Below are 11,705 nucleotides of genomic sequence, written 5' to 3' on the forward strand. Positions count from 1 at the left end.
TTTGGGATCCCCAGGCTCGAGGGAGACCTTAGAGCCCCTTCCACTGCCTAAAGGGACTCCGGGAGAGCTAGAGAGGGACTTTGAACAAGAGCTTGGGAGTGACAAGACGAGGGCATGGCTTCCCACTGCCAGAGGGCAGGGTAAGGTGGAATATTGGTGATACTGCTGTCTCCCAGCTCAGGTGTTCTCTCAGAGTGCAGCCCACTGCCAACCCTGCACCCAAAGTCTCTCCCACTTTCTTTATGCACAGGGACTGGCAGAGGCTCCATGTCCCTAGCAGAAGTGCCAGCTTTCCCCACAGGACTGGCAGCATCCCTGGCTCAGCCCGAAGTGTCCTAAACCCTCACCAAGCTCATTCCACTGGGCTGTGCTCCCTTCCAGTCAGAGTGGCACCCACCGTCTTGTTCTGGATGGCAAAGGCGCTGAAGGAGAGAGGTTCAGTTGGGAAGAGCCGAAGGTCTTCCTGAGGCACCTGGCTCCAGCTCGCTGCTGTGGTGCCGGCGGTGCTGCTGACAGGATCACGCTGCGCTGTCCCAGCCGGCGCAGCCTTGCTATAAATCCGCTGCTCGAGCAGGGAGCCGATAACGGCGGGGCTGAAGTCCAACTCAGGCAGGTCCTGGGGAGCACATTCCAGCCCCGGGCTCACGGTGGGCCTTGCCCAGCTCTGTTTTACCGTCGCGGTGGCCGGGATGGCTGCAGGCAGGCAGGCGATGCTGGCTCTCCTGGTGCTGCTGGGTGAGCTCTGCCGACGTGGGCGGGGGTGTTGTGTCGCTGGAGGGAAGGGGTCTCCGTGCTGGCTGCTCCACTCTGGTTCTCCCCGGTAGTTTGCCCCAGCACGGGGAGCCGGGGCAGGTACAGCCCAGCCCGCTGGGCTCTGCTGGTGAAGTCAGCCCGGGGTTCCCAGGGTGAGCGGGTGCTGGAGCCCCCAGCACCGGGCTGGGGATAACCAATGGCTTTGTTCAGCATGGGACAGAAAACGCCCAGATTTTCCTGCTTCTTCCAAAAAGGGGGCTGGGATGGTTACGGTATAGCGGTCAGTGCCCTGGCAGGCTCTGACGCCCAGAGGCTGATGGTGGGAGGTGGCAGTGTGAGACGTGGACAGTGACGGGGGTGCGGGGCTCGTCCAGGGGAAGATGCCGCTGAGAGCTCGGTACCTGCCCCAGCAGGGTCCCAAACTGAGGTGCCCAGGCAAATGTCACCTGCAGGTCACCTGTGCCCTCCGTCACCAGCTGCGGGCACCATGCCTGGTTTCCCTGCGGGGTTTTCAGCCCCAGTATCTTTCCCACAGCCAGAATCGTCCTCCCCAGTGGGTCCGTGGTCGTCAACAGCTGCAGCAGTGCGGCTGAGCAGCTCTGCAACTTCGTCTGTGACTGCAGCGACTGCTCAGATGAGAACCAGTGTGGTGGGTGCCCAGACTCCCCAGGCCCCCAGACCCACCCTCAGGCCCTGCTCCTGGGGTGACAGCAGGCTATGTAGTGGGGGGGTGTTGTGGGTGCAGGTCCTTGGGGTGATGCTGGTGCCCCGGATGGATGCAGGGTCCCCCAGGATGGGTGGGTGCAGATCCACAGGTTAGGGACAGGTCTCTTGTGCAGGTGTCCAGGGTGAACACAGGTTGCCTGGGTGCAGCTGAGTCTGCCACGTGGCTGCAGCATCCCAGGCTGTGTGCAGGTCCCACGGGCTGGCCACAAGTTCCCTGGGTAGGTGCAGCCCCCCCGGGGTAAGTGCAGTTCCCTGGGGTGGGCATAGGTTGCCAGGGTTTCCCCAAACCTGCCTTGACACCCCATCTGCCCACCCTCAGGGTACCTACGGCACTCAGCAGTGCTGGGCACCCCCTTCACCTGTGACTTCGAGGACAGTGACTGTGGCTGGCAGGATGTGGGCACCTCAACGTATGGATGGGTGCGAGACCGGGCCAGCCTGGCCACGTGGGGTGTGGGGCCTCATTCAGACCACACCATGGGCACTGACATAGGTAAGTAGGAGCTGCTTGGTGAGCAGGCTCTGGGCACCCACAGCACCACTCCACTGGACTGTAGGTGCCCTGGCGTTGGGGTGCCAGAACACCCATCCTTGTAGAGTGCAGGGGATGGAGCAGACCTATGGAGGGGCAGGAGTAGTACTGGCACAGCTCCAATGACAATCCATGGGGCTGCAGTCCCTGCTGTGCTTTCTGCTCTCCTCAGGTTGGTTCTTGGTGACCATGTCCTCCTCAACAAAGGCTGCGGCCACAGCCTGGCTCATGTCACCAGAGATGCGGGAATCAGCTGCGACATGTGAGATCAGAACTTGGTATCACCTCTCAGGGAGCTGTGAGAGCACCCAAGGTGGGCAGAGACAGCATCGACTCCTGGGCAGTGAGGATGGGAGGCAGTGGGGAGGGATGGGCCCATCTGCCCCTGTGGCAGGGACAGAGCCACCTGCACCTTGAGATGGGTCCTTGCCATCCTGTTTGCCTCTGCCATCCACACACAGAGCTGGTGGGATCCCCAGCTCCAGCCCCCAAAGCTGGCAGGGCTCTATTCATTCCTTTGGGTACCCCAGGATGCCCCGTACCAAGGGCACTTTTGGGGCTTCCCTCAGGGCTGAACCAGACAGAGTGGCCGGTGCTGCGCCTGGCTGTGGTACACAAGGACGGGGCAGTGGAGCTGTGGCAGAGCCCTGAGCGCAGCAGTGAGGGTTGGCACCAGCTGGTTGCCTACCCCGGCCGGATCATGGGGCAGTTCCAGGTGAGACAGTGTTGGTACCCAGACACTGTCCCCATAAGCTGGGACCAGAGGAGCTGGGTGATGTTCTGAGACCCAGCCTGGGCAGCTCATGCTATCCCCATCCTCCCATCACAGCTCATCTTCTCCCTGACAAAACCACCCATCTGCAGGGCAGAGGTGGCACTCGATGACATCATGTTCAGGAACTGTGGCTTACCAAGTAAGTCCCACATCTGCTGGGATGTGAGCTGGGATCTTGGGGGAACTAGATGGGGTGCAAAACGCAGAGGAGCTCTCCCATTGCTCACTGTGTCTTGGAGCACCATGCCCTGACTAGAGCATGAGGTGGGCAGTGAAAACCTGTCCCTTGAGCCACCCCAGGGAACGATCCGGGAGTGCTCACCGTGTCCCTGTGGGACCAGCCACTCGCTGACATGCATTCCCCCACCCCAGAGGTCGAGCAGCAGATCTGCGGGGCCCAGGAGAGCCCCTGCCGCCGCGGTTCCTGCGTGGAGCAGCGTCGTTTCTGCGACGGCACCGACGACTGTGGGGACGGCTCGGACGAGGACGCAGAGCAGTGCAGTGAGCACCCCTGGCCCCGGGGAGGAGTCCTGCGGATGGGCTGAGGGTCTGCCTTGGTGGGGCAAAGCTGTGCTCTGGCCTGGCAGGGGTGCCCCCACTTCTACCCCACGCCAGGAGGGCAAAATGACCCTGAGGGTTTGCAGAGGGGTGGCATCAGCCCAGCACCTGGGACCTGCATTGTCCAAGAGCAGGCTGGGACCCCAGTCTCTAGGTCACTGCTGTCCCTTCTCCTCACAGAGAACTTCACCCACTGCTCCTTTGACCACGATCTCTGTGGCTGGGAGGCAGTGGATGGGCCATCAGTGTGGGACAGGAACACGAGCCTGAACCTGGGCACCTCCTACAGCATTCCCACTCGGGACCACAGCAACAACAGCAGGGCTGGTACGTGGCGAGGCACCAGTGCCCCAGCAGAGCCCCACTGCAGGTGGACATGCCCTGGAGTGACACACGCCTGGGCTCTGCTCAAGGCTGTGCCAGGACAGTGGTGTCCTGCACCTACACATCTGCCTGGCTCCACTCAGCCCCAGCATCTCCTGCAGGTTTTTTCCTCCATGTGCAGGCTGGTGGCACAGCTCAGCTCAGCAGCTCCACTTTCCAAGCCACCAACTCCTGTTCTGTGAGTCACAGCTGGGACCTCATGTCACAGCTCATATGGGCATAGGGGTGATGGGAGATGGGGTTCCCAGCTCTGGGGACCCTCATGTGGGGCTGAGGCTGTGATTTGCCCTTGCTGGGGATGGGCATCAGGATTTTGGGGGTGATTTGGTGACATCTCTGGTGCCCATTAGGAGCTCTGAACTCTTCATGTCCCCTCTGTGATGCAGGGGGCTGTGTGTCCCTGCCCCGAGGGCTCACCCTCCTCCCCATCCCCAGCTCATCCTGTACTGCCACCTCCATGGCTCAGCCACCAGCAACCTCAGCATCTCCTACGTGACCAACTCTACCAAGCACCTGATGAGGGAGAGGACAGGAGACCTGGGCAGCAGCTGGGTCCGGGAGAGAGTGGACTTCAGTGTGGTGGATCCCTTCAAGGTAGGCTGGTGCTGTGCTGAGGGGAGCTGGGCTGCATACAGGGGCAGCATCACCCCCCAAGCCCACCACGGCCAGGCCAGCTCACGCTGCTGCAAACTTGTCAGCCACAGCATCACCCCTGCTCCCACTGAGTCCCTTCCTGGGGAGAATATGTGTCTGTCCATGACAGGTTCTGGCTCCCTCCATCCCATGACTCCCTGGTGTCACCCTAATCCCCTCATATTGTGCAGGGTTGCTGATACGGTGCTTTCCTGCAGGTGCTGATCGAGGGAGCGGCCGGCAGAGAGGGGACCGTGGCCATCGATGACTTGATCCTGTCTCCGGGCTGTGTGAAGGAGCAGGGTGAGCTGGTGTGCAGTGTCCCTCACCCTGCTCCAATGTGGGCAGCTGTCCCAGGTGTCTTGTGCCTATGGCACCATGCCTAAAGCATCCCCCTCAGGGTCTACCTGTCCCTCTGCTCATCACAGGGACCATCCTGGGTGCAGCACAACAAACACCTGCCCTGTGGTGCTGGTCTCTTTGTCCCATGGCAGTGACACTCCATCCTCTGTGTCAAAATGTGTAACTCAAGCAGCTCTTAGTAGGCCCGGGGTCCCCTTCAGCTGGTGGCAACTAGGCTGGGCTGGGGCGAGATGGGATGGAGAAAATGGAGAGCCAGGGAGATGCTGGGGGACAAGGGACCGTGGTTTGAAGGGCTGACACTGATGCTGTTGCTGGGCCCTTTCACCACTGCTCTACATTCTGTGGTGTTTCACCATCAGAGAAGTCTGCCGAGGTCGTGCTGCCGAGCCAGGCGGATGCAAGCCCCTGTGCAGCAGACGAGGTGGCCTGTGACAGTGGGGAGTGTATTGCCGCAGAGCTGGCCTGTGACTTCGCTGACACATGCGCTGATGGCTCCGACGAGAAGCACTGTGGTGAGAGCCTGGGCAGGCACCTGCACCTGTCCCCGGCAGAGGAGGGGACCAGGTGTTCCTGGGCTGGCACGGCCAAGGCACCTGAGTGCCTGCACAGCCCCTGGGAGAGCAATTGCCTGGCAAGACTGAGCCTGGAGTTTTGGGTTGCCCAGAGGAGCTGTGGCTAGCCCATCCCTGGAAGTGTCCAAGGCCAGACTGGATGGGGCTTGGAGCACCATGGGATAATGAAAGGTGTCCCCTGCCCATGGCAGAGGGATGGAATGAGATGAACTTTAAGGTCCTTCCAGCCCAAACCAGTCTGGGATTCTGGGATTCTTTGACTTTGCAGGGACAACAACCTTCGAGTCCAGGGCTGGGGGCTGGCACGACGTCAGTATGGGGCGGCTGCGCTGGGGTCTGCAGAAAGTCACTGAATCTGACAGCTTCCTCACAGGTGAGGCTGTTCTCACCACCTAGACAATCCTCTTCAGTGCTCAGCACCAGGGGAACCCCCAGAGCAGGGACCCCCAGTGAGTGCCACTGCACAATGGAGGATGATGCCCAGGCAGGATGCTGGGCTGGGAGTGCTACCAGCGATGTGGGACCACAGTCCTCACCTCACAGAGTGTTTCTGTGCCCAGGGACTTTCCTGGCCCTCCAGACAGGAGAAGGACAGATGCTGGGTCCTGCAAAAGCACGATCACCTCCACTGGGCCCCTCTGGCCCTGCCTGTGCCATGGAGATGAGCTACCACATCCACAGTGACCCCCAAGGTAACCTCCCCAGGGTGCCCTGCCTCCTTCCTTGCCCCCAGACCCCCAATGCCCACCTGCCTTTGCTGCCTCTCCCAACCCTGATTTGTCCCATCACATCATCCTGAAGCTGGGGTGTGTTCCTGTCCATGTCCCTGCACCCTGTGACCATGGGCTGGTGCCATGGAGGGCTCCTACAGGGTGGCCAGGGGTTTTGGGTGCTCATAGCCTCAGCATTACCTCTTGTTCTAGGCTTCCTAGCCATCAGTGTCTCAGATCACACCACTGGCACCACCCAGCTGGCCTGGCAGACCCAAGGTCATGGCAGCACAACTGAGAGTCATGTCCGTGTCCTGCTGGGAGAGAGAAGCCGGCCTTTCCAGGTGTGCTGGATGCACAGGGACCAGCCTGGGGGCTTTTGGTGGGACAGTGCCCGTGCTGCCAGGCACCCCAGGCTCATGGCTGCTGCCCCCAGGTCGAGCTGCTGGCGCTGGCGGATCTCCAGGGCTTGGCGAGTGTCAGTGTTGACAACGTGACATTTGAGGAGTGCTACGTTGATGTGGTGTCACCCACAGCTGCAGGTATGGCCAAGGGTGTGTGGGCAGGGAGGGTACCTATGGGCCCCCTTCCATGGGGGGTGCCTGGTGGCTGTCACTCTGTCCAAGAGCAGGACCATGGTGCAGAAGGCCGAGGGGCAGGGCAAGCATATACCCTGCCTTGGCCTGGGACCCCTGCATGGGGTAAACTAGGGGACTGGGAAAGGGGAGAAGGGTGAAAGGGACGTTTGGGGGACCCATTATGCTTTTATGATACCTTACCCCTTTCCACTTCCACGCTGTCACCTCTCTCTGGCCAGAACTATCCTGCAACTTTGAGAGGGGCATGTGTGGCTGGTACCAGGACCTGTCCAGTGACTTCAAATGGGTCCTCAGCACGGGGCAGGGCCAGGGCTCTGACCACACCACTGGCTCAGGTAAAGTGCTGGTTGCTCTTTGGGGGAACCCAGGAGCCCAAAGCAGAATCCCAGGGCCAAGATACACCCTGTGCACTCCCAGCAGCCCCATGTCTATGGAGCAAGCTCACACAGGGCAGCCTGGGAGCACCCAGATCTGGACTGTGGGTGATGCAGAACACTCACATCATGACCCCTCCACCCTGGCTGTCCCCAACATCCAGGCTACTTCTTGTCCGTGGACCCCTCTATGCCATGGAGCCACGGGCAGCGGGCCCGGCTCCTCACCTCCCACCAGGAGCCGGCCGCTGCCCCGCGCTGTCTCTCCTTCTGGTACCGCCTGGCCGGCCCACAGATTGGTACGTGCCCCATGGCATCCTCCCGGGACTGCCCCAGCCCGGCTCTGCTCTGGGGACAGTGGGGTCCCCAAGGGCTGTGAGACGGCTGCCCCCACGCCCCCCTCTCCCCAGGTACCCTGAACCTCAAGCTGTGGCTGGAGGGAGGGGAGGAGGTGGTGCTGTGGACCCGCCGAGGAGCCCAGGGCAGCATCTGGCACCGGGCATGGGCAACACTGCCCGCCACGGGCCAACAGCGGTACCGGGTGAGGACCAGCCCCTCCACGTCCCTGGCATCAGCAAGGCACAGGGGTGTCTGACACTGCTGCCTGGTGGCAGGTGGCGTTTGAGGTGCTGCATGATGGTTTCCTGGGGGACGTGGGGCTGGACGACATCACGCAGACAGCGGGACCCTGTGGGGCTGAGCTCTCCTGCTCCTTCGAGGCAGAGAGCTGTGGGCTGGTGGCCAGTGGAAAGGGCACCTGGGAGCGACAGAGCAACAGCTCCGGCACCACTGCTGGCCCTGTGGCCGACCACACCACCAGCACCGCTGCAGGTACGGTCCATGGCAGCCCTGTTGCTTCCCTGCTGCACTCAGTGTTGTCCCTGCCTGCTCTGAGCCTGCACCCCACACTGGCCCTGCCTGCTCTCCCTGTGTCATGCCTGCCCTGCCCTCCGTGCCCTCCCCAGGATGAGCAGAAGGCAATACTACACAGGGCTTCCCAACCCTGGAACTCCCCAAACGCAGAGTTTCCCAGCCCCAGGGCCCCCTAATCCTGGGGTGGTTCCCAGACTGGGGAGACTCCTTGACCTGGGGGGGAAACCCAGCCCCGGTTGTCTCCTAGTGCTCCCCAGCAGGGCTGGGTAGGGGTCACAGCACAGGGGCTTCTCTCCTCCAGGCCATTACATGGTGGTGAACACGGGCAGGGTCTCCCTGCCTGCAGGGCACACGGCTGTCCTCACCTCCCAGCCCTACCAGCTCCCTGTGTCTGCCCAGTGCCTGGCTTTCTGGTACCAGCTGAGTGCTGGGACCCCAGGTGAGCACCACCTGCCCTGAGACCCCTGGGGCACCTCCAGATGAGTGGGGGCCCCACACAGCACAGCCCTGGATCGTTCCTCCATGTTGGGTGCCCTGGGCAGGCTCCCTCATGGTATTCGTGGAGCAGAGCAGGGTGTGGAGGAAGGTTCTGAGCATAAGCACCATGGAAGGGAGCAACTGGCACCGCAGCCACGTCACCATCCAGCCTGATGGCGACTGGCAGGTGAGACAGGGAGGGGTGCTGAGGGCAGCTGGAGGTGATGAGGGGTGCATGGGGGCTGCCAGCCTCAGCATGTCACCCTGCCCAGGTGGTGTTTGAGGCAGCGGGAGCTGGGGGTGACCACGGATATATCGCGCTGGATGACCTGCACGTGTCAGATGGAGCCTGCCCTGAGCCAGGTGAGACCGTACCCCATAGGGGCACTGTGGGCCCAAAGTAGGGGATGGGGCATCCTGTGGGGGCATGTAACCCATGGGGATGGGGACAGATCTGTTCCTGCCCTGAGCTTGGCCTGGCCAAAGCTGGGAGTGGTGTGTACCACTCAGGTGCCCCATCTCTTGCCAGGTAGCACTGGGTGTCTCACAGCCCTGCTTTCCTCACAGGATCCTGTGACTTCGAGCAGGACACTTGTGGCTGGAGCAGCCCCTCAGACCCCAGCTTGCACAGCTTTGCCTGGGGCTGGAAGAGCGGGATCACCTTGGCCAAGTATCCTGGCCCTGAGCAGGATCACACCCTGGGCACAAGGAATGGTAGGAAACATCCATCTCTGCCCGGGCACCCTGGCATGGCCAGAGCGAGGAAGAGGAGCTAGGGCTGGATGGGGTCAGTCCAGTACACCATGTGAGGCCTGGCTCCACAGCATCACTGTCCCATCTTTACCTGGGAGGGGCAGCTCAGCCCCAAGGGCATTGAGGTGCAGGGCTGGTTTGTGACGTCCTCCAGGCATCGCTCTGGGCATTTTGGGGAAGAGTGGGACAAGTGGGGTGGGACAAATGGGCGCAGGACTGGGGGGACACCCTGCACTCTGTCCCTGCCTGCCCAGGTCACTACATGCACTTCGACACCAGCGTGCTGGGTGCCAGGGGCACCAGTGCCCTGCTGGAGAGCCAACCCCTGCCCGCAGCCACTGACTCCTGCCTGCGCTTCTGGTACCACATGGACATCCCGGAGCACCTCTGTGAGCACTGCAGGGGCGGGGAGGAGGTGCCATCCCTGGGTCTCATGTGTGGGAGTGGGGGCCTCAGTCCTGACCACGGACACTGCTTCAGCTCCAGCTGGGCAGTGGCGATAGCACTCTGGGTGCTGCCGGTAGAAGATGGCATGGCTGGGAGGGCTCGGTGGCTCTTGTGGGCTCGGGGCAGCTGGTGATGCCAGGACCCCTGTGCCTCCTCCTTGCAGCCGGTGGGGAGCTGCGGGTGACGCTGCACGGGGCGGCGGGGCAGCGCACGGTGTGGAGCGTGGCGGGGCACCGCAGCCGCGGCTGGCAGGGCGCCGTGGTGCCAGTGCAGTACTCCAGTGAGTTCCAGGTAAGTGGGGTCCCCCTGAGGTGCAGGGTGTCTCCGGGGGTGCATCAGCCCCCCGAGAACCCACCTTCCCCCGCAGATCAGTTTTAAGATCACCACACGGACGTGGCCGATGGAGGGGACAATGGCACTGGATGACATCGTGTACAGCGCCGGAGTGGGCTGCCATTCCAGCCAGGAGAGTCCAGTGGAAGGTGCGGGTGGGGGAGTTGGGGTGGGGGAGTGAGGGGATGGGGCAGTTCTGGCTGTGAAAGGTCAACCCAGAGCTGCCCGGGGTGCTGGGCTGAGGCCGGAGGCAGCTCTCTGGGCAGTGGGTCAAGCCTGACAGCATTTCCTCCCCCTGCAGAGAAACCCTCCGGCAGTTTTGTGGCGGAGGTAGTGCTCGGTCTGCTCCTGGCCCTCGTCATCGTGGCGCTGGTGGCTGCTGGGGGCTGGTACTGGCTGAAACAGCGAGGAGTGGAGACCAGGACACCGACAGAGAGCAACAGTCCCCAGGGCTTCGACAACATCACCTTCCGAGATGTAAGGACAAGGGTGAAGGACTTCCCTGATTACCCCAGTTGTGCCAAAATAGCGTTTTCCTAAAAGCTCAGCAAATGCCAGCAAGGCTCTCCCTGATCCTGCGTTCAGCCAACGCGACAAGGAGGTGCAAAGGGCTCTGCCTCTTATCTGCTTGTTGACAAACAAGTGACCCTGGGCTGTAGGACTGACCTAAAAGTGCTGCTGCTGCCAGACAGCTGCTCCCGAAAGAGCTGAGTGTGCTCCCACCCCAGTGGAGTCTTTTAAGAAGGGGGTCCAGCAAACCCAGCTCATCCTCATTCAGCCAGCACTCAAATTAGTGCAAGGTGGCTTAAGCTCTGGTGCCGTGACAGCTGCAGCAGAGCCACCAGCCCCAGCGTGGGCTCCAACAACAAATGTGGAGCCCCCAGGGCACGTTGGGGTTTTGGTACCTCTGCTGCTGTCACAGAGGGCAGGCGAACAGATTGTCCTCGCTGCAGCCTGGAAGAAATCCTGGTGTATTACAGCAGACAACCCATATTTGTTACCAATTCCCACTCACTTTTCTTTGCAGGACAAGGTCATTATATCTCCAGGGGAGTCTTGAAATTTGCAGCCAGCAGCAGGAATTGCCTACTGTCCCCAGGCAGACCACCCCTCAACAGGAACCCACACTCCATCAGTTGCCTGCTCTTTGCCCCTGGCACCAGGGAGCTGGTGACCTGGGGAGCCTGTCCTGCACAGGGACACACCGCTGCCATCACTACCTCCAAGTGCTCGGGAAAAGCGTTTTTGTTATTTGTAATATGAACTTTCTGCTTCCAAGACAGCAATGTGCCCGTGCTTTGGTTGGGAGCAGGAATGGAAGTTCTCACAGTGGCTGTCCTCATCCAAAAGGGGTTCTGGCCATGGAAGGGTGCGTGGTGAAGTGCAGGGTCCTAGCCCCCAGAGCTGGGAAGAGCACTGGCTGCTGCAGAGGGTGTGAGCTACTTCCCATGCCCAGGATAAAGCCCAAGAGCTCCCAGGGCACAGAGTCCCCAGGGGGAGGAAGTGCCTCTGCTGGTTTTGGGGAGGGTGAGTGGTGGGTAGGAGGGCAGGGAGCAGAGGGGCACCACACAGCACCCCTAAGGGCAGCAGGCAGCTCCTGCTCAGGTGTACAGGTGCCTACCTGCTGCCCACACACCTTGTGAATGCACTTGATAAATGGCACTGGGAAACTCAAAAATATCCCTGAGGTGCAGGCTGGGCTCAGGTCCTAGACCCCCACCCTGCACCCAGCAGACCCAAGCCCAGAACCTCTCCCTCAGGCCACTTTCACACTGTGAACTCCAAACCCAGCCCCACACAGCCCAGTTCAGACCCTGAACAACGAAGAGCCCACCAGTATCTT

At 61.5% G+C, this 11,705-nt stretch overlaps 1 protein-coding gene across 1 annotated transcript; it reads left to right on the plus strand.

Moving 5' to 3' along the window:
* Positions 1 to 205: 205 nt before the first annotated feature.
* Positions 206 to 11,453, plus strand: MAMDC4 (MAM domain containing 4). The gene is given in 29 exon segments (XM_066332617.1): positions 206 to 1,249; positions 1,252 to 1,402; positions 1,799 to 1,972; positions 2,184 to 2,324; positions 2,581 to 2,726; positions 2,841 to 2,925; positions 3,159 to 3,287; positions 3,525 to 3,671; positions 3,830 to 3,906; positions 4,164 to 4,322; positions 4,580 to 4,664; positions 5,084 to 5,236; positions 5,565 to 5,669; positions 5,857 to 5,988; positions 6,220 to 6,350; positions 6,443 to 6,548; positions 6,824 to 6,940; positions 7,144 to 7,278; positions 7,390 to 7,520; positions 7,594 to 7,810; positions 8,154 to 8,291; positions 8,395 to 8,516; positions 8,602 to 8,692; positions 8,897 to 9,043; positions 9,337 to 9,471; positions 9,693 to 9,820; positions 9,897 to 10,011; positions 10,164 to 10,339; positions 10,890 to 11,453. Coding segments are annotated over 29 exon segments (3,663 nt in total). The 5' UTR covers positions 206 to 1,192; the 3' UTR covers positions 10,923 to 11,453.
* The last annotated feature ends 252 nt before the right edge of the window (positions 11,454 to 11,705 follow it).

This window comes from Sylvia atricapilla, chromosome 19 (genome assembly GCF_009819655.1).
Source record: "Sylvia atricapilla isolate bSylAtr1 chromosome 19, bSylAtr1.pri, whole genome shotgun sequence".
Classification (NCBI taxonomy): Eukaryota; Metazoa; Chordata; class Aves; order Passeriformes; family Sylviidae; genus Sylvia; species Sylvia atricapilla.